Raw genomic sequence first — 27,711 nt, forward strand, 5'->3', positions numbered from 1 at the left:
GTAATTCCACATGTATCACTTTATACTCAAATCTGTACAGAGTTCACAATTTTTCCTTAACATAGTGCAATGAATTCTCACGTAGTTTGTCTTTACAAAAAAAAAAAAACTCCTCACAATCACTCTTATGAAGGTAAAAACAAATCCCATAAGAAGGTCTTAATCCATAGCTTTATGAATTAGAGAAGGCTGCACAACACCTCCAAAAATGGCAAAAATTAAATAAGGAATTGAAAATGGTCACCAAAAATCCCTGTTAGACGCTTCAGATCCTCTCTGTGAAGGTAGAGTTTTTGGAATTCAATTTAATTGAGTGACTTAAGGACTTGGTGAAGTGAAGGAGAAAAAGGTGAGTGCATGCTAAAACTTAAAAAAATAAATAAAAATCAAATATGAGGCAATTCCAGTTTACAAAACTGGACGAGTCCAAAAGAGCTGGTGTTGGCTTTGATCATGAAAAATGGAAGTCTTTATACAGAGGCAATGACAATCATGAGGTGGGGGGAAATGCTGGAGATGCTGTTAAGAAGGTCCGGGGCCAGGCGCGAAAGGTGGCTCTCAGAGAATTCACAAGGTGGGAAAATCTGCACCACATAAGCTGGCTGTGAATAAAATGTAAAAAAAACATGATCGGACAGGGAATTAAATCTTGATGATATTTCACTGTATAGAAAAGGTAGAATTTAAAGAGAAAAAGAAGAACAGTAAAAGTTTTAAGGATCACAGACCTGATTAGAGCCAGGATTTGGCACATTGATGATGCCAGCTGCCTGTTTGGCTTGCAGGTAAGTTATGAAGCCACTTGTCAAGGCTTGGGTTTGACCATGGACATCTTCTTGGTCTCGACCACAGGGTAGAGCCAGTAGCAAGCAATAGTCATTCTCCACCTGCCATGAATGAGAAATGGAGGTATTTACCAGAAATGTAAACCAAAAAAAGCACAACACTAGAACTGATAAAAATGCATTAATTTTGAATTTGCAATCAAGTCTCCATTTGAAATGAATATCTCATTAAATTGGTTCACCCAAATTAAAGAACATGAGGTTCCTTAAGTTGGGTAATCATGAGGTAGTAAAGGCAAAATGCTCACCATCATTCTGCGTGCCACACTGTCCAACTGTGAAGCCTCGAGCCTCATCCTCTGGACAATACGGAGAAGAGCACCTCCCTCTGGTGGTGGCAAGGAGCGCTGGGACATCATTGTGTTGCCAGAAACAAAGTGCAGCTGGACAGCAGCCTGGTCGTTCTTTAGTGCCAACAGGCCTTGCCATACAATAGGATATTTCTGTACATAAAAAAAACAGAAATATGTTTTTAATCATATTGTCCTCTTTAGAATTGTCTTGAAAAAGTATTCAAGTATGATGACATTGCTGGTCGATATGTTTTCCTACCGTCAAAAGCTGCACCATGTCGATGGAACGATGTCCTGAATGTCCCAGCTTAGCTTCAGGCCGTGGCTGCAATGAATTTGATGGGGTGAATGCTGGCGGAGGTGTTGGCAGGAAGGCTGGTGGGCCTTTCTGTAGAGTTAGATCTGGCTTGTGAGTAAAACCTATAGGGGACGTTATGGGAGACTGGTATGAGGGTGAGACTCTATCCCCTGGTATTCGGGAAATGTGTGAGAGGTCCGTAGAGGTAGCATTGCGAAGATGGGAACTCTCAGGCTTGGAATCACTTCCTCCCCCATGTGACTGAGATATTTTACCCCTGTGACACATCTCAGGTTCCGGAGGGACCTGATAAAGAAAATACATACCCATCAATAGAGCAATCATCCATAACTGGAACAAAAACTATTATGCATACATCTAAAAAAGAATGAAATATTTGCTCAAAGTCAATAATGACATAATACAAACTTACCTGTGGAGATGTAATGCCTTGGTTAGTCAGGTTGTGTCCCGATGAAGGGTGTCCTTGAAACTGGGATGGGAAGCCCAACATGTCCCGATATACTGGATAGGAGCCCGTACCTCCTGGATGCATCAGCTGAACTCCATGATGGTGAGGAGACATCACGACAGGACTAGATGCATGGACTCTGATTCTACTTTCGTTGGAGGGTGGGTGTATTAACTTTCCTTCTAGTGGTTTGAGAGATTCTTTTGCAGAAAGTTCAATGCTCTTCCCCACCATAGGACTTTTTGAATGCCCAGAGATGTTGCTCAAAGACGTGGTTCCTGTCTCTGAGATACGTGACTGTCTGGCATCTACAGTATTCTGCTCACCCAGTTGCTGGTGCATGAGCATGCGCTGGTGCATGTCTCTGTACTGGTCCATGCGTATGCTAGGGTGGAGCCCTCTGTGATCACTGTGAATCCTTATTACATCCGATTGGTGTTTAGGCACAGAAGGTCTGCTAAGGGCTTGATTAAATTGTCTGGGGTCTTCTTCATTTACATTGCTGCCACCACCTGATAATGTCCCTTGTGGGCTTGAGACGTGAGACTGCAGTACCATATCTCGGATGGCATTTGGCTGGGGCGTGTTTGAGCGCTGTGGAGGCCCCGTGTGGGGAGAAGACAGGGTGTCTGCTCGCCTTCCATAGTTAATCCCAGTCATTGGTGGGGTGTTCATCCTGCGTTCGTGAGCCATTGACTGAGTGACACTGTGAGGTTGCATTATGACGGAGGACTGTTCTGAGTGTGGGTGATGCATGCTAGAATGATATGTAGGCATTGGTGGCATGCCATGACCCAGAACGACAGACGTTCCTCTAGGAGAACTGCTTTGTGGACAGGTTTTTACAAAAGGTAAAGGGGAGTTAACAGCTGTTCGTGGGGACTGGGGTTCTTGCTTTAGGTGTAGAGCTGACCGATCAGTTGGGATGCCTGGGCTGGGACTCATTCGGGTTCCAGCTAGTGATGGGTGGTGTGGACTCATCACCGGGCTGAGGTTAGAGTGCTGAACAACTTTTCCAATGTCCATCTTTTTTTGTAAAGATTCTGTCCCCTGTCCTCTCTTGCCATGCTGCTGTTGTATCACAGCTTGGTTGTACATCAAGACTTGAGGAGAACTAACTGGTTGTTGGTACATCTTTACCACACCACCCTGAGAGGCTATGTGATACGGAGCTTCAGATTTGTCAAATCGAAGAATCTCCTGCTTGGTACTGGAAATGACAGGTTGAGAGTTATAGGACTGTCCTGCCAAAAGAACCCCTGTGTGCCCATAAGCTGTCGTAGTTGGGGCAACTTTTGGGGTAGGGGAATGGGATGATGTGATGAGTGAGTCTTGTTTTATAGAAGATTTGGACACAGATTGCTGAAACTCTATATCACCAACACTGGCTTGAGGAATTTGACTAATTTTGGCTCTCATCCTGTGAGGTCCTTCTGTTTTCTGACCCGAATAACTCAGAACAACAACACCCTCTGATGTATTGACCCTTAGGCCAGGACTGGAGGCTGTATTGTATGGAGTGGTAGCAACAGCAGTACGCCCCCTAGTACCATCTTCTGCCATATCCATGCCCTGGTAGCGATTATTCTCATTAGAATTTGATCTGATTTTTTGCTTGGGAATAGATAGTCCAATGCTTCGGTTGCTCAGTGAAATTCGTGGAGTTTCCTCCGTATCATAGGGCATTGGAATACGACTTATTACTGAGGTAGCTGGAGAAATAACTGTATGCTGGGTCTTCTCTCCACAGTTCTGTTGGGATTCTGTCAGTGGAAAAGGTTTGTGGTGTATAGGCTGGGTGGATGAAGGTGGTCTCTCTTCAGGATGTGACTGCCTTGAAACCATTGTATTAGAGGGATTTTCATTCTCTGACATCCGTGAAGAATCTGACAGTGCAGAAGTCACCTTAGTTGTTGGTATAGAATTGCTGTTTGAAGCAGACACATATTTAGGTTCCATTAAGATTTTTCTTAGGGTACTGGAACTAGAATCAATATCCGAGGCCTTGGTGTCAGGAGGCATTGGGGGATTTGGTGAAGGGGTTCCGAGTGTAGTTGATGTTGGTGCAGGAGTTACCACTTTAATGTGACAGGAAGGAGCAACATATATCCTACTTTCTTCATTTCTTGTAAGCCAGTCTGGCGAAAGAGGCATTTTGGCAGGCCGCACCAGGGGCACACTTATCTGGGATACATGTTGTGAGTGGGCAGTAGCATGTGGAAGATTAAGACTAGAAGGCTCAGCTTGGGGATGCTTTTTAGAACTGGATATGTTGCTTGTGCCTGAATGAAAGGCAGATTCTTTGGGTACAGGCTGTTCAACTTCAGGCTGTTCCGCCTCTTTGGGCGTGTCTACAGTTATAGCACTTGTAACATCACGCCTACAAGTTGCAACGGCAGTGACGACAGAGGCTGCTGCAGTTGCCCCAGCTGTAACAGTAACTGCTTTTGAATGAATGGTTTCTGGATCTTCTGGGATCGACTCTGGCAACTTGACTGGGGAGGACTCTGGTTGTGTAAACTCTTCTGCAGTATCCCATTTTTTGATAGCTGCGCCTTTACGACTCTTTGACTTTCTGGGGCTTTTGGCTCTAACTTTACCCGTTTTCTTGGGGGTTTCAAGTCGATGGGTATCCTCAGCTGTCTTAGACTCTGCCATTATCCGCTTTGGGCTGGGAGTCAGCGTACCTTCATCCGAGTCCGCCGCAAGAACATTGTTGATCACCATTTGTGTTTCAGGTTCCATAATCTCATTAGAGGGGGGGGATATCAAGGATTCAGGAGCAGGTATGAGAGCTGTGTAAGTAGGAGGAGCTGTAAAGCCATCTGCATCTCCTTCTTCAGCCGTAATGGAATCAATAGCAGCCGCAAGTTCAGTTTCGCTTGCAGGATTAGCTTGCTTCTCCTCCACCTCCTCAACCTCACTTTCTGGCTCCACTATGACTGGAGGCAGTATGGCAGGTTGCTCTGAAGGTGGTTCCTTATATGGTCGGGTAGGTTGCTCAACTGTGAGTTTAGCAATATTCTCAACTGCCTGCTCAAGTTCCATCTGCCGTGCTAAGAGAGCTGCAGCTGGATCAGCAGGGAGTTCCGGTTCTGATAAGGTGTCTTCCTTTTCCAGTGCACCAGGTTCTTCTGATTCTTTTGGGAAGCCTATGATCTTCGTTTCATTATTCTCTTGTACTACTGTCTTGGCTTTTGGAATAGTAGGAGCTTCAATTGACTCATCATCTTCTGAACGAATCAAACCCTTTACGTCATCAACACAAACTCGGATCTCAAGATTTTTTAAGTTGTGTGATTTATCTTCAATGACCTGCTTGGTCATTTTTTTCAGTCTGGCTGTTTTCAGTTTAACACTCTTTTCATGCTGTTGTCTTCTCTCAGAGCAGCTACTGTCTACCATTTCAATGTCCAAATCAGTAGATTTCTTTCCACCACAATCACAGTCTTTTTCTTTTTTGTGGACAGGTGAGTTTGCATTTTCCACATTTTCTGATAACTTTCCAAACAGTTCGGAATCAGCTATAGGCTTAATCTCCGACTCATCAGGACTAGCGACATCGGCCTGTTCAGCTAGCACTGTAGTGTTCCCAGGCTGTTTGTCAATTCCTCCGCCTTTCTTGTTAACTGGAGCAGAGGATAAGAGTTGTGTTTGTTGCACTTTCTGGGTTCGGGGTGAACGCCATCCCTCAGAGGCGTTCACAAACTCTACAGTAGTTGAGGACTCTTTGACGTCTGCATCCTCTATTGTTTTCTGCTGATCTCCCTTAACTGGTGATACATCCTCACTTCGTTTGACACCTCTTTTGGGTGGGCGTCCTCGCCTTGTATTGCCAGATGGAATTTGAACATCTTGTTGTATTGGTTCTTTATCAGCACCACGTTTGCGCATGGAGCGTGGTGACTCAACCACCTCTTTACCAGCTTGGTCGTCTTCGTGTAGTGTGGCGTAGACTGACCTTACATTCCTGCGGCGTGTTCTGCCATGAATCAAACTTGACTCAAGGTTTTGCTCAGAATCTGATGCATGAATTGGTGACTTTGAAGTGGTTTTACACTCAAATGTTATTTTGGGTACTTCTGCACGAGGAGATGATGCCCTTTTGAGTTTCTCTTTGTCAATCCGTTCACTCTTTCGTGTTGCAGGTTTCTCAATGGTAACAATTTGTGAAGGTTGTGAAGTGCGTAGTACTGACATTGGTTTTGCCCTTTTACTCTTAGGTTGTCTGCGGTTTGGTAATGGTTTTATTTCGGGCTCCAGCTCTGGCATACACACCTCACTATCAGTCTCACTTTTCTGAGATTCCTCAAAATGTTTCGTTTCCTCACTTTCTAATTTAGGTTCTGTTTTAGTAATTTCATTTCTTTCTTCAATCCTTGGATAGTCAGAGTAAGTGAATTCTGTAGTCTCTCTCTCAAAACCACCGAGGGAAGCACCAGGAGTGGGAGGCTTATCTTCCACAAGAGAATTATGTTCCACTGCCAATTTATTTCCAATTTTAGCTTTGGGTTCTGTTAACTCCACCTTTGTTTCAATTTCATTTTCTTTCTCCAGAACAACACGTGGAGGGGTAATGGTTAGCTTAGGAGCAAGTGGTTTAAAATCCTCCATAGGAAGAGAATGGGATGGGAATACTTCAAGAACTGTCTCTAATGTTTCCTCTTTGACAGATGACACAGGTTGATCAGAGGGTTGAATTAAATGATCTTTCTTTTCTGGTGAAGACAATTCTTTCGGGGAAGGAACAAATGGTGAAAGTGACAAGGTTATTGAGGGACTGGCTGATTTGTCATCAAGCTTCAGTACTGGCTCAAATTCCTTATCACATACCACATCATCACAATGCTGCACTTCATTTCTATTAATCTCCACCTCTATGGAATCATTCTCAGTATCATGTGGGAGATGGTCTTTCTCCTTCTGTTGTTGAAGTTCCAAAAAACGACTATGGAAAAGTACTATAGGCTCTTTTACAATGTCCCCTATTCCAGATTCAGGCTTTGCCACAGTAACACCTGGCTTAGCAAAAGGCTTACCACATCCAGCTTCTAAATCTTGGTCTTTACGTTCAAGATGCTGCAAACGGCGGGAATCCTGTTCAAAGATCGAACTGTGGAGGAAGCGAGAGGCAAACAGGTCCTGGCGCTCTTGGTCCTGTGGCTTAAGTTCCTCCTTTTTATCATGCAGCTTTGCATCAGAACCAGTACGAATCTTTTTCTTTTTCATATACCAAGAAGGAATAGGTCGAGGTGCTAGCTCCACCTTGTCCTTATCTGAACAGCTGTGGGAGGTGGGAAAGCGAGAGGGCAGAAATGACCAATTATCTTCCCTGGAGGAATACAGTGTTTTGGCTCTTTCAAGGAGTGCTTTTGTGTCTGGAGTAATAGTTTTATCTAATGCAAAAGAATAAAACTTATTCTTTTCCAAAGAGCCTGAAAGCTTCAGGTCGGTCATCCTCTCATCCCGTTCCCTGAGAATGTAAGACAAGGAACTGTTGGACTTAGGAGAGATTTGTTTATTTTCTACATCATCATCTGAATCAGACTGCACTTCTCCAGGTTCCAAATCCTGGTCAAGTCGTTTGCGATTGCTTTCATGAGTTGAAATATCACTTGGGAAAGTCATTTCCATTCTAAGTGCATCAGACTTAATTCTCCTTTCCCAATGTTGCATCAACTCCTCATCACAGTTAAGCAAGTTGTTCTTGAGCTTTGGGACCTCAGTGTCAGAAGCCTGACAATGTGTGGTTGTCAGGCCCAAACTGTTTTTGAATGATTCTGCGTGCGAAAATGTATCACCTGTTGTTGGAGATTTTCTTTGCTTGTTTATAACTGACAAAGAAAAATGGGCAGTTTCATCTTCCTCATTTGCAGAAAAGTGACCATGTCCTATTGAGGACGTGATACTCTGATAAATGTCTTCATTCAACTTTTGGGAACTTGCAAAGTTCTGCTCCCTTTTTGCAGTGATTATTTCAAAGTCAAAATTCTCTAATTTCTTTCGTTTAGATGAAGAGAAGTCATCATTAGCTACATCCTGAATTGTTTTTTCAACATCATGCAGGATATAATCCTTATCAAAGTCAGAAGTCTCAATAGTTGCTAGGTTTTCAAACTTGACTAACTTGTTAGGATCACCAAGATTTGGTCGGAGCCATCGATTCTGTTCGATTTGTTTCGAGGATACATTATTTTGGACAATGTGAACAAATTGTTCATCTCCGTCGTCTGAATCTCTGCATTTCTCCCCCCCTTGTTCGTTTTCAGACAAAACCTGTCTCTGCTGTACTTTTAATTCATCCAAATCAAGGCTGCCTTCTGCCAACTTTGTGAGACTTGAGACGTTTTCACTTTTTGAGACTTCTGAATCTATTTTAAGGTAGGGTGAAACTAACTGATCTGTTGAATCTTCAGGCAGCTCCCCTAACCGTAATTGCCTCTCCAGAGAAAGCCCTACGGAATAGCTTTCAAAGTCCTGTACATCTTTAGGACTGTTCACTGAAACCATTCGTACACATTTATCCTTGTGGTGCTCCTTTTTATGTGTCCCTTTTGTTAAATGGTTCTTATCCAAATCTGTCTCCTTAGCATTGTTCCATATTTTGTGAAGACCAGGTCTAACAAGATCCTCCTCATTAGTTCTCTTCTGTCTTTCAGTTTTCCCACAGTCTTCAAAACGCCTTTTCCTTGCAGCTAAACGTTCAATATCCACAGAAATAGCAGTGTCAAATCCTAGTTCAGATTTCCCATGTTTTTTGGATTTTATTTTAGCCTCCTTGTCAATAACCTCCACTAAACTGTGCATAGTTTTGTCTCTGGGCACCTTTCCATGTTTAGAGGTATCGATTTTTGATGATTCTGTGCGGAATAGTGGACTCCGCTGGTCGGCTGAAGGTGATGCTAATCTAGGACTGTCGCTCCCACCCCTCTGTATCGTTTTTTCCTGGACAGAATGACCAATTAATTTTCCTTCTTTTTCTTTAACACGTGTTAACTGCACAACACAAGGCAGGAGATCTAACCTTCCCTTGCTCGAGCCTTCCTTTGAAATGTTTATGTTTTTATTTCGCAGGGCAGACTCAGGGCTTACATCTCTTTCAGTTTCAAGTTCCGTCTCACATGCTTGGATAATAGGTGATGCAACTTTCAGCTTCTTGAGTCTCTGTTTCTCACTTTTGTCCTTGTCTCCTCGATCTTTACGTCCAGCCCGCTTCTCCTTTTCCACCAAATTCCCTCTTTCAACTTCAAAGACACGATCCTTCTCAAGTTTGTCAGTTATATTATACCTCTCAATTCGTGCCTTTTCAAGTTTTTCAAATCTAGGTGGGGAGATGGAACTGCAGCTACCACTTCGTTCAGAAGATTGGCAACAAATGCGGCGATCGGAATCACTTGGGATCCTTTCAGAAAGCAAAGAAGATGCAGTAGGGCTAGAAGGACGACGAGAGGCTATGTGAGATGGGCTTTGGCTGCGCTCGATGGTCCTCCTCCCATGATCACGTCCACGATCTGTTTCAAAGCGTTCCCTTTCTCGTTCACGTTCACGTTGCAAATAGCTGTATTTGCGAATGTCCTGCTCATAAGGGTCTGCTCTGAATTCACGATATTCCCGGGGATCTTCAAAGTATTGTGGATCGTAGTAATCTCCCTGATATGGGTCCCATTCAGTGTAGAACTCCCGACTTCTGGTGGGGTATTTACGACGTGGATCTTCAGAATATGTTCCTGGTGTTCGTACATTTTCAAAATATTGTCTTTCTGCTGGAAACTCATATTGAGTTCGTCGATCATCCCTGTAATGAAAACAATACAAAGGGGAAAGTTATCATTTCATCATACTGTGGCATGCTATGGCATCAAATTATTATTCCTTACACAAACTATACAAACCTTCTTTCAGTGAGTAATTCATAAAAGTCTCGAATGTCCTGGCCAGATGCCTGCATTGAACGATAGAAAGCCATCTGACTTTCCTGATTGGCAAAATCCACCTGAGGAAAAAAAGAAGACATTTTAATTTGTAGAGCCCGCCAGCCATTGAAAACGCACTATATCATAGATCAGATTTACACAGTAAAGTTTTGTTTCACTTACCTTGATTTTACTGCCCCCTATCTTCCACCCCTTTGTGTCTTTGACTGCAGCTTGTGCATATTCAATGTTGTTGTACAGGATAAGGGCCATTCCTTTCATTCTGTCAAATACAACCTGCGGAAGACAGAGGAAGCTAGAGTCCCATGGTGCCAGAAAGTAAACAATGGGCAGCTTTGAGGGAGAAAATAAACAGACTTACCTTGACAACGTGTCCATAGCGGCAGAAATGACGAGTAAGAAACTGTTCAGTTGTGTTTGATGCTAATCCATCCAACCAAACACACGTCGTAGGCATACTCTTTCCAAAACCCAGCTGAAAAAGGATGGATTAAATGTCAGACTGCAATTATTTTATCCAACATCCAAAAAACGATTTGCAAATACAAATGATGCAAATAAACCATACCAAGTATAGTTGTGTAGGACAAGAATGTGGTAATGGTGCAAGATTTAAAATTCAATTAACAAGATCTTTTTCACCTTTAATCTATTGTTACCAAGGTACTCGCCATCCATCTTTTTTATGGCTTTACAGACACTGGCGATGTCGCAGTATTGTAGAAAGGCATACTGCGGGGCTCCATTCACCTTCTTTATGTCAATATCCTTTGGGGATAATTAAAATAGAACCATGCTGTCAGTAAGCATGATCATCTCAATCGGTACAGCACGGTCACCATTGCATACAGGTCACCATTGCATATTTCTAAACCAAAAACTTTAACCTACCACTATTTCTCCAAAGCGTTGAAAGATGTTGAGCAGGTCATGGTAAGCTGTGGTTTTCTCCAGGTTTCCAATAAATAATGTCCTTGTAGCCTTTGGATGAAACTCGTCAATCCTCTCATCCAGGGGCCGAAATTCGTTCTCACTTTCTGTCTCTGAAAAATAAGTGCTCATTGGAACCTTGTGCGGTTTGCCAATATTCATGATTTTTGCAGCAATACAGTTAAAGATCTGTTCTTACCAGGGCCATTCCAAGCTGTGACCTCAATTTGCATGCCAAAAAAAAGCTTTCCCTTTGATGCTCCAAGTGCTTTCTCTTGGTCCTCTTGCTGGCGAAAAAAGACAAGTCCATAGCGATCCTCTGAAGCGCCATGGATTTGTACAGATGTGACCTTTCCATGTTTCTTAAACTCATGGAACAAACCATCCTTCAGGCTCGTATCTGTAGTAGACAGAATTTTTTTCATAAAGTATGTCATAGAAATATAAATGAATATGTTATTGAATGAACTATTGGTAATGATTTGGAAACAAAATGCCCCACTATTTCTGCATAACAATGTCTATGTGCTTACATAATGCAGATGCACTTTATAACTAACCTGTAGAGCGCACAGGAAGATTTTGGACCTTGATGCCAAAGCTTTTGCGTGGTTCATCATTGTCAAGGGAGGATAAAGGAAGTGCTGAGGGTGCAGGAACAGCAGCAGACTGCACTGAACGTGCCGGGGAGTCATCACTGGAACTACTGCTAGAATCACTGTGGCAAAAAAGGAACATAGACTTAGATGTTGATGCAAGCCTTACAGTTGTATCTCTAACTATCATTAAAGATCTACAATAAAACAAATTGCTTGTTTGTGTAACTAACTGGTTGTGGCCACTGCCTGCCTAAAAATACTTTATAATATAAATACCTTTACCTGAATAAAATAATACATTGAAAATATATAATTTGTGATTCAGGAGTTGTATCATTTGGAAGCTCTACAATGCTACATGCTCCTCATCTGAGAAATCATTGATGTATTGGATAATAAATGCTAAAAGCTGTAATTAAATTCATAATCAAGTATAGCAGTCAAATTGTGAATTAATGGCTCACAGGAGGGAGGGAGGGAGGGAGGCTTAGATTATGCATTGGCAACAGGCAATCTTATTTCAGCAAATGTAATATTAAATGGATAAAAAATAAAAGCACATTTAATGCAATACACTACTTGTGTGTCTCTCCTTTTTAATAACCACAATGTCTCAACTGAAAAGGACAAAAACCTGTCTTGTTATGGACATTAAAAGATACATTTGCATATCAGTGACAAATTCATGGATGCCTCATGCACCGTTTTTTTCTCAAGCTATTCCCATGCCTGTCTCAGCTTTCTAGGTCTTTTTCTGTTTGCTTCCTTCTCACTTTCTCCTCCTGTGCTCAGACTCTCCCGGAAGTGCTGCTGACGGAGCCTGGCCTGTGGGAGTGGGCATGCAGCCAGAAATGGCCAGAAATTTCCAGTTCCAACTGGATCTCACGGAGGGGGGGAGACATTACCCATACATAGAGGTAGGCAGTGAGAAAAATACACCAGCCGTCTCCTGAAATCCCCCCATAGCACTACCTCTTCAAACCACATGTGTCGCTACATACTGTTCAAAGCTTTGGACTTTGTGTCCAAAGGTGATGCAGTTAACCAAAAAATGAAACAACTGGAGAGAGGAGTGGAGTAAATCCCACCGACATCCTCATGTTTTTTTAAAACTGCAGACCTTACTAGAAATGTATTATCCTAACGATTTGTTATTGATGCATTCCTTGTACAATGACATAAAAACACAAACCAACTAATCAGAGGCTCTTACAAGAACTTGGATGGAAGTATCATCACAACACATGCAGCAATGCACAAAAACAGCTTAGTTAGCAGGTCATATTCAAAACAGAGCTTAGACCAGATTTACTGGCATACCAAAATTGACAACCAGTTTGTGATGACAAGACGTGGTTATAACAGCAGAATTCATACCGAACCAGAGCATAGCAGGAAAACATCTTAATAACACAAGAGCAATTAAAGTATTTATCATGGCTGTTGTATGAAAACATCTGGTGAACCTATCATGGTGTACTGGAGAGAAGCTTACATTTTGCAGGAAGCCAAGTGGACTTCAACTTAATCCAAGGTATAAACATTGGTGGTAATAAATCAATCCAGATAAAATCTTTGCAGCACCAACATATTGTCAGGACAGCAGTTACAGGCAACAAAGGTCATTTTCCAGTCGTTGATGTCTGCCCGCAATCAACTGCTTAGCAAATAACCCTAAAAAAACCATTTGTCTTTTTTTTTATTCATTACTGATCATACAAAAATGGAAAATGGAGAAATGTTCACACCTAATAGTATCTAATAGGTTTACACATTTACATCTTGTGTTATGCATTTAAAAAGAAGAAAATATTAATGCTATTTTAGCTTTGTCAAAAAATAAAGTCAGGTAAGCAGAAGATAATAATGGATTAATGCCATTATTTATCTTCTCAATTGGTTTTTAGCATTATTGTGCAGATTTCTTTCATCAAATACGATTTACTCTGTTCCGCACTTGTGACTAGGATGCACAAAAAGGTCAACAATGGACATGTACAAGGATAGGAATATTTTCAGCCAGATCAGCTTCACTCACCTGCCACTTGTACTGCTGCTAGTACTGCTGACTGAGTCTGAACTGGAGGAGCGGCTGCGAGAGCCGGAGCCACTGTGGGAGCGTGGAGGAAGGGTAGCCTGACTGGCCAGTCTCTGAGGAGAGGGATTTGGCGAATGTGTTGAGTGTGGAGAGCGGCTTCGACTCTGACGGTACGAGCGCTCCCCGCGCCGACCTCTGTCCTCCCGGTAAAGTTCCCTGTGAACCACACTGGCCAAAGTAAAGGGTTCCCTGGGACGAGACTCATAGCGAGGCTCTGTTGTCTCAAAGCGACAAGGGCTCGTGCTGTGGGAGCGGTAGAAGCCCACTGCACTGGATGTAGATCCCCCGCTTCCTCCCGCCGTGGCCCCTGCTGATCCACCTGTACCTGTGTTGCTAGTAACCGTGCTAACGATAGTTCCAACAACTCCTGGCGACACAGTTGTACCACTTCCACTGGAGGTACCAGACCCGCTCCCAGCTGTGCTTAGAGTCCTATCTCTTGCTTCCCGATAATAGTCTGTTTCATAGTGCCGCTGCCGTTCGAAACTGCTACCGGGACGCTCGTGATGTCCGTAGGCACTGTGATCGTACGTCCGATCCCGACTTTCAGCGGTCCTAAAAAAACAGGAAGAGAGAACAACATCACATTACAGTTTCACCGAAAAACGTGGAAGAAAGGTGCTAGCATCAAACAGTAGACAAACAATTATCAGGCGTCTAGTGAGTTTTCCTTAATTAGACACATGGGAAGGCGGGGCTCTTAAGTGTTTTGGGAAGGGTCGTTTTTTAAGCATCTAAAAAGAGAAATTATTATCCTGCCAACAAAGTGAACTACAAGGTGATTTGAATGATGAGACAACTGAGCATCTGGTCTTACTTGTTCTGTCTGACAAAATTTACGAATTTTAGATTAAATATATGGGATCTTCTTGCGATCACCAAACCGTTTATTTCTTAAACAAAAGCGCCGTGTCAGGTAACAGCCTTTCACACTAAAGCTTTTAAGAATTTTTTTTAAAACGTCTGTTCTTTGAACTCTGATGTGTTTTCATTCAATAGTTTTCTAGTTCAATCATCAAAGAGATACATAACTACTGTTGTATAACCTATGACATAACTTCTTCTGTTGTATACCCTTTGGCAATATTCAACACACATTATTGAATAGGGGTGTCACGATTCTCCAAATTATCGCAAATAAAAATGTTGTATTATAATTTTTGTAACACATATTGCTGTGCCTTTTAGTCTAGTCAAGAATCATTGGTTTTATGCCATGATAATTTATTTAAAAAAAAAAGATTCTTATTTCAAAATATGGTCTACATGGTGTCACGAGTGATATAATCTCCACAATTAAATATTTGCAATTTACCACAAAGATGTGCGCGACAAATGTACTCTCAAAATAATCGTACGGTGTCTCAAACCCGTCTTTAACCCTTTGCAATTTAGTTTCCATGGGTCAGAATGTGAGAGAAATGTGAGACAACTTTGCAAGGGGTTGGCGATTGTTGGGCGAACATCGAACAAACGTCTGGCGATGCTCGCCCCCAAAAAACAGGCGACATCTATACAAACTCCCGCCGAATGTTGGTCCAAATTTCGCCAGAGGCTCGTGCAACTTTCGCAAACATGTGGTCAGTACCAATTTAGTGTGATTGCAATGATAATAGTCGTGAATTTGCATATTCTCTCACGCCTTAAGGCCTTATTGTCAAATTTAAATACGTTTTACAATATAAATGTAACAATTACTTGTTTCACCAGTCATTTGGAAACACGATTTATACAAATGAACAGAAGTCATAGACAGTCATCCTTCTCCAACACAGCTGATTCAAATCATCAACTTGTTCTAAACTAATGAAGTGGGCGGGAGAAGTGGTCCTCTAGGAGAGGTGAAGGAAACACTGCTCTACATAGAATCGGCTACAAGACTGGCGCGGACCTTTGTTTTTTAGAATCAATGAAACCACTTTTTCACGGCAAGGTGCTGAATACACACAACACCGGATGAGTCTGCAAATCCATGTTTGCCACCAGGGGACATGCAATTGTGAATAGATGTTGAATGCATTTTGGGCCTGTATGCCACAAGTGCATAGCTTGCAGGAACTAATGAGGAATGTAAAATACTTTGACACAAGTGATGGACGTTTCAGCAGTTGGAACGGTGTATTTCTGGCTGCAGCTGCATGTATGAGGTAACATTCACCGGCTCTAACATGATGGTGTGTTTAATTCCTCTCTTGGCGTGCGTGACGAAGGTAACTGATCTAAATTTCAAAAGACGAGATTCTGACGTCATTTCGATCGATTTGAGACTGACAATTGTAAGACTTGAGATTGTGACAGCCCTAAGATCAAAGTCAAATCAACATAGGACATGCAGGAGAATTGCTTAGCAAAAACCTTCAGTTTGCATTCAGTGTTCAATAGGAGATAATCTAGCATCGTATATCAAAGTGTAATTGCAAGATTTAAAGTACTTGCACAAGAATGACTTATAAAAAGGAATTACATGGAGAAATTCCTGTCTTAAGACTGTCAAGTTTGTATGGGCTTACACTAGCACTATAAACAAAAGCCAATTTTTGGAGGTGTTTAATCATTTATCTGAAAGGCTATATTAAAGAATTTTTGTAGATGACTTATGACAAGCCTTTGGTTTAGAATGTTACACAATTTGACACCACTTGTTCTCCCACAAGGTCTTAAAAGCAGCTTTTAAGAAGATGCACATTAGAAAAAGTGGTAAGAACATTCTGAAACAGAACATATTACTGAATAAAGCAATCAGAATGAAATTTGGTAATACGACTGCTTTGTCATTACAGCAGTTGTATTACCCAACTCCCCATAATGAGCGGGACAGGAGAGCAATTACCACTGTTTGAATTCAGATCAAATTATAATCAGCAAATTAGCCATGATGTTCCAACACAGGGAGGAATATGGTTTGATATATCTACAGTTACTAACCCTCATTATATTGGTTCTTTAAATAGGAGACCATGTTTTATTCTTTTTCCCGTTCAAACATGGGTAATGAAAAACATTGAGACTTAGGACATAGCCCAATGTCAAAGACCAACAGGCCTCAACTTTCAAAATTGTGAAAAATGTCATAGTACCATTGTTAAATTATTATACAAATGTGTAGTATTTACTTCTTAATATCCACATGAAGCTACTAAATAAATTTAGATAAACAATTTCAAACATCCAGTTGTTTTTGCTATGTGATTTGTATATTGGACTAAAATGTATATGATACTATATACACATATGCCTATATAATCATAGAAATCAAATGCTTTCTAAATGGAAATCTTCAATGTATTGAACTCAGGAACTGATGTGGTTGATATACAGTCCATGGGTTGAGGAAACCCCTGCATCCTGTTAGACAAGTGTTCTAAAGACTGAATCATTGAACTGTTAGGCCTACATCTTTGGTTTGAGTCCCTAGTTCCTGGTCCTGGAACCTTTTTAGACCCTCACCAACTTCTTCTCCCATTCCCAATATTTCCTGTCCACGGTCATATATCCAATAAAAACAAAGATGGCGGAAACAGCTGTCCATTGGGTGTTAAAGTGTCACATAACTAGATCGGTAGATCCCTAGTTTAAACAAAATGATATACTCTGATCCTAGGATGAAATTAAGCTTATAATATCAAATATGAGATAAAGTCAAACCAACTCTCTAGATAGGATTTACAAATTTGTAAATTTGCTGAGAACTGGTAAAGGCATCTTCACTGCCTGGCAAAAACTAAGCAAATAGATAAGGGCCTTCCATTAGATTTCAGTTGCCAACAAGTTATTTAACCCTTACTGATGCAGTGAATAGCTTCTTATTTTTAAACAACCATGTTCAAATACATATCCTGTGGTCTTGGAAAAGATGTGTCTCAGTTTCAGAAGGGTCAAATTATTGCGTCTGTATCAAGCTAATTAAACAACTATATTATATATTGCTGAAACTACTAAAATTGGGTTGAGAACTGACCAACTCATTATTAAAACCTGGAAAGATAGTGGTGAACCATAACCGTCAAGGAAGAAATGTGGTCAGAAAACAAATCAGACAACAGTAGAACTCACGTTTTCTGTTAAATAGGGAAAGTACAAGCATTTCCAAATGCACAATGCAAAGAGGGCTCAAGGAAGTGGGACTAACAGATGCGCAGCCTTAAGATAACCACTTATCAGTGGGGCAAATTTGAAAAAAGGGCTTCAATTGGCAAGGGAGCATGAAGGTTAGACTCTTGAGCAAGCAGTGTACAATATGATCTGGGGATGCTTCAGTTGGTCAGGTGGTCTAAATTCAGCAACATTATGTGCCAGAAAAATCTTATCAAATTGAAGCCACAGCAAATGTGTGCTGTAATCAAAAGCTAAAGGTGGTCCAACAAAATGTTACAGTGTTTGGCTTTTTCTTTGGCGAGGCAGTGTATATACTACAGATGTTTGATTGATTTGGGCAATAATAGATCTTTTGAATTCAACTGTATGAGATCAAGTAGAAATTAAATAAAACATATGCAGCATCAACAACTCGTGAAACTGTTCATCCCAATAACAGAGGGCGTTAGCAGCAGGCTTTAGTATTTTATTAATGACAGGGAAAATGAGAGCATATTGTTATAATTTTTTTAAACCAAGTAAATCTTTGGAATTAGTACCTTATTCAACACAATACACATTGTGTTGGCTTTTGCATTGTTTTGCGATTCTACAATTTTACACCATGCTTGTGCATTCCCATTTTGAAAATGTGCACAGTAGTGAAGTTCTATCGGTTGTTTCTGGATCGTATGAAAACTGATACTACTTGAAAAGGCAACTGGTACTCACAAAACATATTTGAGGAGCCACATACTGGACGTGAATTCCCATGATTAACATAACTACCAATTACTGAAATGAGCTGCCTGCATCTAAGTCTGAGCTTTACAAACCAAAGTAACATGGGTTCCAGATGCGAACAGGAGGCTGCTGCCATCTCTCTGAAGATAAATGACACAAACTTCTTCCTCTGCATCACTGATGCCCAATTATGTTTTGATAAATTATCCGTAACATAAGCTTTTTAAAATGTCCTACCTGACATTTACACCTCACAAAATGTTTTTACTTCCATACTTGAGGACTCAAGAACTCAATTATACCAAATGAATTCTTTCCACAGCCAACATTTAAATTTTCATCGCTTGCAAGGGCAAGTCTAGAGGGTGCCAGAAGGCCTGGTTTGAGTTTTTCAGAAACTGCTGATCTACTGAGATTTTCACTAACAACCATCTCTAGGGTTTACAGAGAATGATCTGAAAAAGGAAAAATGTCCAGTGAGCGGCAGTTGTGTGGAATAAATTGCCTTGTTGAAGTCAGAGGTCAGAGGAGGATGGGCAGACTGGTTTGAGATGATAGAAAGGCAACAGTAACTCAAACTAGAAAATCCAGCAGAGATTTTAAAAGTACGGGCCCCCCTGCGACCGCCAGCCCTGCATCGGTGGCGCCCCTACCGGCTCAAACGCTTCTGCGAACCGCCGCTGCGCGCTTTCCAAACTCCAGTCCCAAGTTGTGGCCAATTGAAGGTTGCAATCGTGGCAAATCTGCAGAAAAATGGCCTCTCTAGCGAAGTCGTTTTCGTTAAGGGCGGCCATGTTTTTTGAGCAATCTCGCTAAAACTTTATACACGTGTGTTGAACCCCTAATGCTGTGTACACAATTTGGTGATGATAGGTTGGAAATCCACGAAGTAGATGTCACTTGACTGTATTTCAGGTCATGTAAATTAGGGAAGAAAAACAAATCATGGCTGACCCCTATGCTCCAAGAGGCTTTATTGTAGAGCACCATGAGCTGTACATGTGTAAGACATTTCAAGTCAATCAGAGTGAGTGGGAAAGGGGCGTGGCCTGTCAAACATTGCATTTTTTAATTATGGTTTTCGCATTTGTGGCGCCCCCTATGGGTTAATCTCGACAAGTTTAGAGGGACATGCTACCAAATGTATTCTGCACATATCCAGCAAGTTTTATGATGATAGGACCTATGCTCAATGAGTTATGGCTAATTTGTTAATAAGCCCCGCCCCTGCGTAAACATTTTGGTCAATTGCGGCCATCTTTTTCAAGCTATCCTACTAATATTTTACGGAAATGTACATCGTAGTCCCCGAGGCTTCGTGAGAAATTTGGTGTTGATAGAGTACAATTGTTTTAACCACAACCAAAGTTGTGGTTAAAACCCTGTTTTTCAGAGCACCCTAACGTACACTTGTGTGAGAAATTTCAAGTGAATCGGGGTTACGGTGTGCGGGGCGTGGCCTTTTCAGTCTGAGCTTAAAAATATCTTTAAAAAAAAATCCAAAAATAACAGCGCCCCTAGTGGAAATTCAAAAAACTGAATAATAGCACACCCCGTGGAGTGGGGACGGACATTCTGTGAAATTTTTGCGTTTCTAAGTGCAACGGTGTGGGAGGAGATAGAGCTAGAAAACGTGGCGGAAGAAATAAGAAAAAGTATATGGTGGATAACAATAAGTTACGGGCCAGGGCCAGTACTTAATAAACACTCATTAAAACCAAGGTACGCAGAATACCATCTCTGAACGCACAACATGACCAACTTTGAAGCAGATGGGCTACAGCAGCAGAAGACCCCACCGGGTGCCACTCCTGTCAGCTAAGAACAGGAAACCGAGGCTACAATTCACACAGGATCACCAAAATCGGACAATAGAAGATTGGAAAAATCATGCCTGGTCTAATGAGTCTCGATTTAGGTTGCAACATTCAGATGGTAGGGTCAGAATTTGGCGTAAACAACATGAAAGTATGGATCCATCCTGCCGTGCAGTGCACCATCAACCATGCCACGTTCAAAGTCACTCAAACCCCCTTTCTTCCCCATTCTGATGCTCGGTTTCACTTCAGCACATTGTCTTGACCACGTCTACATGCCTAAATGCATTGAGTTGCTGCCATGTGATTGGCTGATAAGCTATTTGGTTTTATTTGCCATTGAACAGGTGTACCTAATAAAGTGGCCAGTGAGTGTATATGTATATATATATATATACATATGCAGGGTAGGTTTTGATACTATGTTGTATATGATATAGCCACTCAGGAAATCAGAAACCTCAGTGTACAACATTGACATAAATGTAGGCTATAGGTTTAAAGTCATAAGTCTTTCATTAAGTCTTTCACAAAAGGCTTTTGTCACGGGACACAAGAACAAAAGGCTGCCTGCACATTGTTTCCAGGATGTTAAGGATAGATTGGTTTAGGAGACTAGCACTATACGCCAAGTACAGCGGGTCAGGGGCAAATTCTGTTTCAGCTCATTTGATGTAATCATCTGTGCTGGATTCATGAATAACATCTATGGCATAGCGTTGTCTGCTGTGAAATTGATGGATTACCTTGACCCTTAAATGCTCTCGAAAATGCTAATTTGGTGGTGCAGGCTCACGGCCCAATGGAAAGCCTTCAATTTCACTTTAGACAAAACTGGTTCCACCCATAGATAGTATGACTGTCTACCTTATTCATGGAGCTTAAAAATATTTAAGTTAGATTTTTCTTTTGCAGAATTTCACTTTGTTTGATTATTAGTCTGCCCTGATGCATGTTAAGCACAACAACTGATTTAGGATTAACAGCCTAATTATTAGGATGCATTCCAGGAACATGGTAAAAATTCATTTTTTGTGAAGGCTCAGTCAGGAGCGGTCAATGCATGCATATCAATTTAATTCAGGTTTTTTTTTTTTTTTTTTAAATAAATACTATTTTTTTGTTCATATCCTTCTGCCCTGCAAACTAACAGTAACACTGTACAGCTGTGGAGTGCTCGGTTGTCCTTGCTATAGCCCAAACTACTAAGCTTAGGTTGAATCATGTGACTAAAACCAATTTATGTCAGGATAATAACATAATACTCTAATATAGTACATTTTCTGGAAAATCAATAGAATCAAAATAACCAAATTTGGAATGTCTGAGTTTGGTTGATCCAGTGTTATAAATACCCAACAAATCAAGGTTATCCATCAAACTGAAGCGATAATCCTGTAGAGCCACAACAGTATGAAGCCGTACTGCAACATTGCCTGCGGTAGTGCAATACAACCAGACATTTAAAAATGCATAGTTACCACAGTAAAAACGGCAAGCGAAATCTCTCACCATTGGCACATTTCTACCATCTCACAGCAAATAATGCTTTGTGGGCCAACGCTACATGGACTTTGGTCAACTCTCTAAAGAGTAAATTGCTAGAAAATATTTTTAACGGTTTATGTTACAAATCAAATTTTGAGTCTGCACCATGTGACAGGTTATACTATTTTCATATTCAGCATTTTTCCAATAAAACGGAAGCTGGGAACATTTATAAACTGAAACCAAGGTAAGAATAAAAGATACTAGGGGTGGAGTTTAAGATACGTTTTCATTATTGATGCAGATTTTTTGATTAACCAATCAATAATTTAGTTTAGAATGTGCTTTCTCGCCGTTTTTGAAAATGAAAATGTTGTTTTGTCCGACCAGAGGTCCAACCATCAACATCACACAAGATAAGTCATTCAGAATCATATTTAAAACAAACAGAAGAGAAAAAAAAAGTTTGCTATTTTTGCTTGACCAGACTTAAATCATGAAATAAAAACAATATTCTTGATTTGTTTTCTGTTAATGATTACTAAATTAGTATTTTAACAGTCAACGATAGCAAACCGATTAATGGCAGCGTGGCAATGTACGCACTATTTTAATTTAATTTTTAATTAATTTTTTATTTTTTTTATTTTAACTCAATTGTGACCATTTCTTTTTTAATAAGAAAAGAAGTCCCTTATGGCAATAATTTACAGAGCCAACACAAGGGAGGGCCAAGTGTGACAATGTAAGCGTTTTATTTTCAAATACTTTATTTATTTAATAAATGTTAATTTAAGTTAAATATTGTTTCTCATTTGTTATTTTCAAATTGTTGTATTTTACCAACAACAAGGTGATATTGGCATTATATATCAGCCATGGGCCAACCTGCTCTCTAAATATCTGCATGGGTCATTGAAAAGCCAAAATCGGTCAACCACTAATTAAGACAGTGTTGAATATTAAAAAGGGAAATGTTTTGCTTTGGCCACAATTCATGAATAACAGCTAAATATTGATTTTTTCATCATAAGGATAAGAGAGGGCAGGAGCTGGGTATGGGGTCAGGTAAAGGGAAGAGAAAGGGAAACAATACAAGGTAAGGCACAGATATTTCTGCATATAGACACACAGGCAGTAATAAAAGTCTATGTTCCAGCTACTTCGGTTAGTGGGAAAAATGGAGAGAGACAAGGGTTCATACTAGGGGGTTAGAGAGGACAGCTAAAATACACAGGGCAGAACATACCAACCTTTTGAGAGAGTGGTAACTTGACCTATAATTCCAAATACAATCTAGGGAGACAGAACTTTGTGAGCAGCAAAAAAAAATGGGCAAAAATGTTGAGTGGAGTGGGGGACAAATTGAAGCAAAAATGGTTCTCATTAGAAAATGTAATCCTCATCTTCAGGGCCCGGGGACATCATGCACTTAGATGAGTGTCCATTTTAATTAAAAACGGTGGAAACAATCTTGGCCTTGTACAAATCCCGGTTAAGATGTTTTGTATGATGGAGAAGGACCATTTAAGTCCAAATATCCACGAGGGAGGGTCTGCATTGCACTCGAGTCCAGTAAAATAAAGAAATAAATACATATCCAGGAGTCTTCAGTAGGTAGAGCAACATTGATTCCCCAACAACAATGATGAAAATGATCAAAAATTTAGATCTTGCATCTTCATTGGTGAAGTCCTGCACTCTCCATTTCCATCACTCGGTGCACAGCCGTTAAGATTTCAAATTCCTTTAGCAAGGGGATGGACATCTGGTCATGACAGATCAAGAAGAGGGAGCGTGTCTCTAGAATCTTGCTCATTGTAGCTGTATTCATTTCCCAGGATGGAGACCCTTCATAACGGTTTTGTAGCTGGATGTTCATGTCTGACGTCTATCTCCTTTACCAAGCAGGAGAGCTTGCATGCAGTCCAGACCGGGGATTAGTCAGTGAAAAACGCAGCTGGTGGATGCAACCTACTTCTCTCCTTCAGTATGTGATTGTATCCAAGGCTTAGTTATAGTTCCACATTCAGGTAAGGAGCAGGTAATCCACAGACATGAGGTAGGTGTATCTCCACCAGCAACTTTTCCAGTCCCAAGCATCCAGCATTCTTCTTTTAATTGTACAATCCAAATATAGTCCATGTTGTTCGTCATTTCATTCTGCGAGTCTGAGTCATTAAAAAGTTTAAAAAAAATAATCTCCACAAAAAATAAGGTAGGGAAAAAAAAGGTCATTTGCTCACTTGTTCTTGATATCTGTACTGAGTTGGATCACAAGTAGAGGTCTCCCAGCAATCAAAGTGTAATGGCCTAATTTAAGATCAAATCCCAAATAAAACAAAAACGAAAAAAAAAAAGAACCAAGAAAGCAACCCATACCTTTAGCATGATAGCATATCCTTAAGGTGTCTGGCCAGTGTTAATCCAATAGAGGGGAACAAATATCCTGTGTAGGTTATCCACGTTACTCCAGACCACGAGAGAAAAGAACACCTTCATGAGGCGTGCATGATTTACTGAAACCAAATTAGACTTATCCGAAACAATGGTGTCTTAGACCTATAATGTGTGCTCTTTGTTTGGTTACATGAGGAAAAAAGGGTGACTTTAATCCACCGAGCAGGGCACGTAGCTCCAGATTAGGGGAATCCAAGGGATGGCCGCTGGACCACTCTCTCTCTCCCTCTCTCTTTCTCCCTTTCTCTCTCCAGCAATCTCCAATAATCCTGAGAAATTTTAGGATATCCAATCTTTGCCCCAGCATTTCCCGGAAATGATAAATCCACCTCACAGAGATATAAGCTACTATTGACTATTCATTTAAGCAATAGATACACTTGTGTACAAACATGCTCTCACTTCTAGAATATCTTTCTACCTGTGAATATGAATCCAGGAGCGATGGCCACACTCTGAGGACTTTAGAGGGGTTTCCTATAAGGTAACTTTTTTTTTCTCTCCTCTCTCCCCCCAAAACAAGTAAATGAATAGATGGTGGGAAGATGCCTGGAGGTAAGGTGTTTTACCAGAAAGCACGGTTCCCCCTGCCTTCAGAGAAACGTTGTCCACTTACCCGTCTAGTCTGCGTTCATAGCGTCCCTCTCTGCTGTGGAGCGACGTGGGGGGCCCATACACGGCCCCCCCTGCCGCTCTTGTGAACCCTGATACATCCCGGGCACGAGAGCCTAAGGGCAGACTATCGTCCAGCCCCCTTGCAGCACTCGGAATTGTGCCTGGTTCATTGTAATCAGTGCGCAGGTCTCTGTCCCCCATCTTGTTGATAGCGTTGTGAGCCTTCTGAGCACTTTTAATGTCCACAAAATCCACAAAGGCTGCGACTCCACCTTCTGAACCCCGCTTAGGCAGCACCTTGACACTCTCCACACGTCCATAGCTGAGGAGAAAACAATGGAAAAACAAGGTTATCACTGGGATCTGAAGCCAATTATGTTGAATCAATTTTTATAAAAAGGGTGTTCAATATGGATTCTTCGTTAAAATAATGGCATTTCCCTTATGATGTCTGTAAAGGGCTTGGAGTTATTTACTTATCTTCTGGGGTAATTTCCTACGAGGACACAGTAGCCCAGTTCATTTAATAAATGCATATGTTTTCTAACATAAGCATTTTAGGAGGAAATGTCAGACATGACATTTTCTGATTTGCATCCTGATTAGATATGTAATGTGATTTAATAATGAATATATTCTATAGGCTACCACCTGTTTCACAACAGGCAAAGACCTTTTGGTGCATAACAACCCCCATTCAAAAAAAGGATGGATGTATATGAGGGTATGCATTCAATAGATTTTCTTGTAATTAAATCCGTAAATACATCGTTATATTATGGTTAAATTGACTGATGGGTAGTCTATAAAAAAGAAATATTTACATCCCAGCCTGGGATTAGCCTTCAAAGCCTGCTATCATCATTATGCGTTGAGTCCCCCCCCCCCCCCATGAATCTTTCGGGAGTGCATTTTAGCTGTCCGACAGAGACAGTAGGGTGCCCATAAATTTATTGGCATGCCAGTTCCCAACATCGAACAGCCTCCGACGCCATTTTAGAAAAGCTGTTCACACTGCTTACTCATTCTGCCGTCCCCCATCTTCAATGACTTCTATCACACATTGGGCTGCTGTCATGCACCTGCATACTGTGACTACCTCTGGGTTAACGCTGGGGCTGAGGCAGAATGCTAAGAACGACTCGCCGAGACACTTTCTCCTCCGCTATTGCAATAACATACAGCCAGGCACCATCCCCCTAAAATAACGTTTCGCACACCATAGCATGTAATAAAACGGCATAGGTTACCCATTATTATACGTTCTGCACGAATCAGACACGACCATAAGTGCAGTTCGCTCACTGCATCAGTCTAAGGTAAATAACAAGAGAGTGAGTGCGAAGCTGCACATTGATAGCCTACAATACGTTTTTATAGTTTTACGCAGTCGTATGTTGAGGCTATATCCTACTGTGGGACAGACGAGTCTTTCGGTTACAATTTTGTTAAAAATACATGTAGGCTATAATTTATGTTGGGTCATTTGGCCGCTTTCGTCCGATATTGCGTCTGCACAGAAAAGCGGGCAACGCTGCTAGTATAGGAAGACTATGGTATTTTTCAGCAGTCTGCTCTCCAGCACATATGGACAGAGAGGCGGGCTGCTATTTCCTTGACAGCCGAGAAGAGAGCGCGCAGACAGCCGTGAGATCCACACACACACACACACACGCAACATCACAGGCTATTTACATTTTTTCTTCGTCAGAGAAAGACAACAAAGGGCTAAAAGCCCATACATGGTGCAAGGGTTGATCTGCTCCGATAGCCCAAACAAAAAGCTCAAATTGAGCGCAATTAGAATATCATAATTAATATATCGATGTGTTCGATTTTCCTGAAATCAAATAACGCTGGAGGCTATGCGAGTCAGCAGCTGGGGGAAGCACCGCGGTCATAATTGAGCAAAAATGGCCATTTCTGTGTTCATACACACACAAAGTAAACAACCGTAGCCTGCTAAAACGTTACAATGTTGCATATCAGTTAACACAGAGCACCTTGTTCAATCACCGGCAGCTTGCAACACTACTGTTGCAGCGTGGATGGCGGCGTGATGTCGCGTCACCTTTTAGTTTTCACTGACTTGTGTTAGATTTAGTATGCTAGATGTGATTCTTGCAACAGCGCACTCTGATAGATAAGTAGGCTATATAGCGTGCTAATTATCCAAACTTATTGCACAAGTCCCGTAGGAGGCAGTGAACTGACGAACTCACAGAAAGTCAAGTGAAAGCCCGGGTCCCTAATTTGCTCAGGCACCAGAAAAAAAAATACGGCAATAGACTTCAGACTGTGTGCCAAAGATGCAGACTGAGAAATACATGGCTTGTTCAATGCTAGCCGCTCGCCAGGTAGGCAGAAGTTTGTTTACACTGGACAGCAATGCTGTAAGCGTCTACGTTACAGAACATGTTTGATTTCTTTACGGTCTCCAGGTGAAATGGTAGGTCTCTTAAAAGTCAACCTGATACCTGGTGAGAATGCTCAGCAACACAACATTAAATGGCAAGTAAAGTTATCACCTAGCCTGCAAGTTTGTAACCGTGACAAAATGGCAAAACCATATGTCCGCTAGCTGCTGGGTTGAAGCGTGCTAGCCGTGTTCTCTTTTATGTCAGTTGAAATGCAGCACGGTGTTGTTGCCTATGCAGAGCTGACAGCACAGTTGCCAAACGGGACTTTGCTACAGGGGAACCTCCTGCTTCATCCCGACTTCACTAAAATGACACAACACAGAGAGATGCTGGCCATGCACTCGTCGTTACACTACGAACACACGCACACAGTCGCACACACAACACCGTTCATTAGGGGTTTCTACTCACCGCTTGAAGTGCTCAATGATTTTCTCTTCTCGTACATTTTCGGGTAAATTTCCCACCCATAAATGTCTGGTTTCCCGGACCATACTGTGTGCTCCTGGTCCCCTATCATACAGATGACTTTTCTATGTCAGTTTCTTCCCGTGCAAAATAGAAAAAGGTTTGCAAAATAAATGCAGGACAGGGAGGGAAAAAAATGTCTCGGTGCAAATCATT

General features: G+C 41.3%; 1 protein-coding gene across 1 annotated transcript; it reads right to left on the reverse strand.

Moving 5' to 3' along the window:
- Positions 1 to 470: 470 nt before the first annotated feature.
- On the reverse strand, positions 471 to 27,581 carry spen (spen family transcriptional repressor; the record flags this gene model as incomplete). Its single annotated transcript, XM_080031811.1, has 15 exons — positions 471 to 602; positions 729 to 887; positions 1,094 to 1,288; positions 1,398 to 1,742; positions 1,870 to 9,703; positions 9,801 to 9,901; positions 10,005 to 10,118; positions 10,204 to 10,317; positions 10,485 to 10,610; positions 10,734 to 10,885; positions 10,972 to 11,172; positions 11,333 to 11,490; positions 13,410 to 14,024; positions 24,669 to 24,989; positions 27,499 to 27,581. The coding sequence occupies 15 exons, from the start codon at positions 27,579 to 27,581 to the stop codon at positions 471 to 473; spliced, it is 10,650 nt and encodes a 3,549-aa protein (XP_079887937.1).
- Between the last annotated feature and the right edge of the window lie 130 nt (positions 27,582 to 27,711).

This window comes from Ammodytes marinus (assembly GCF_949987685.1).
Source record: "Ammodytes marinus genome assembly, chromosome: 7".
Classification (NCBI taxonomy): Eukaryota; Metazoa; Chordata; class Actinopteri; order Uranoscopiformes; family Ammodytidae; genus Ammodytes; species Ammodytes marinus.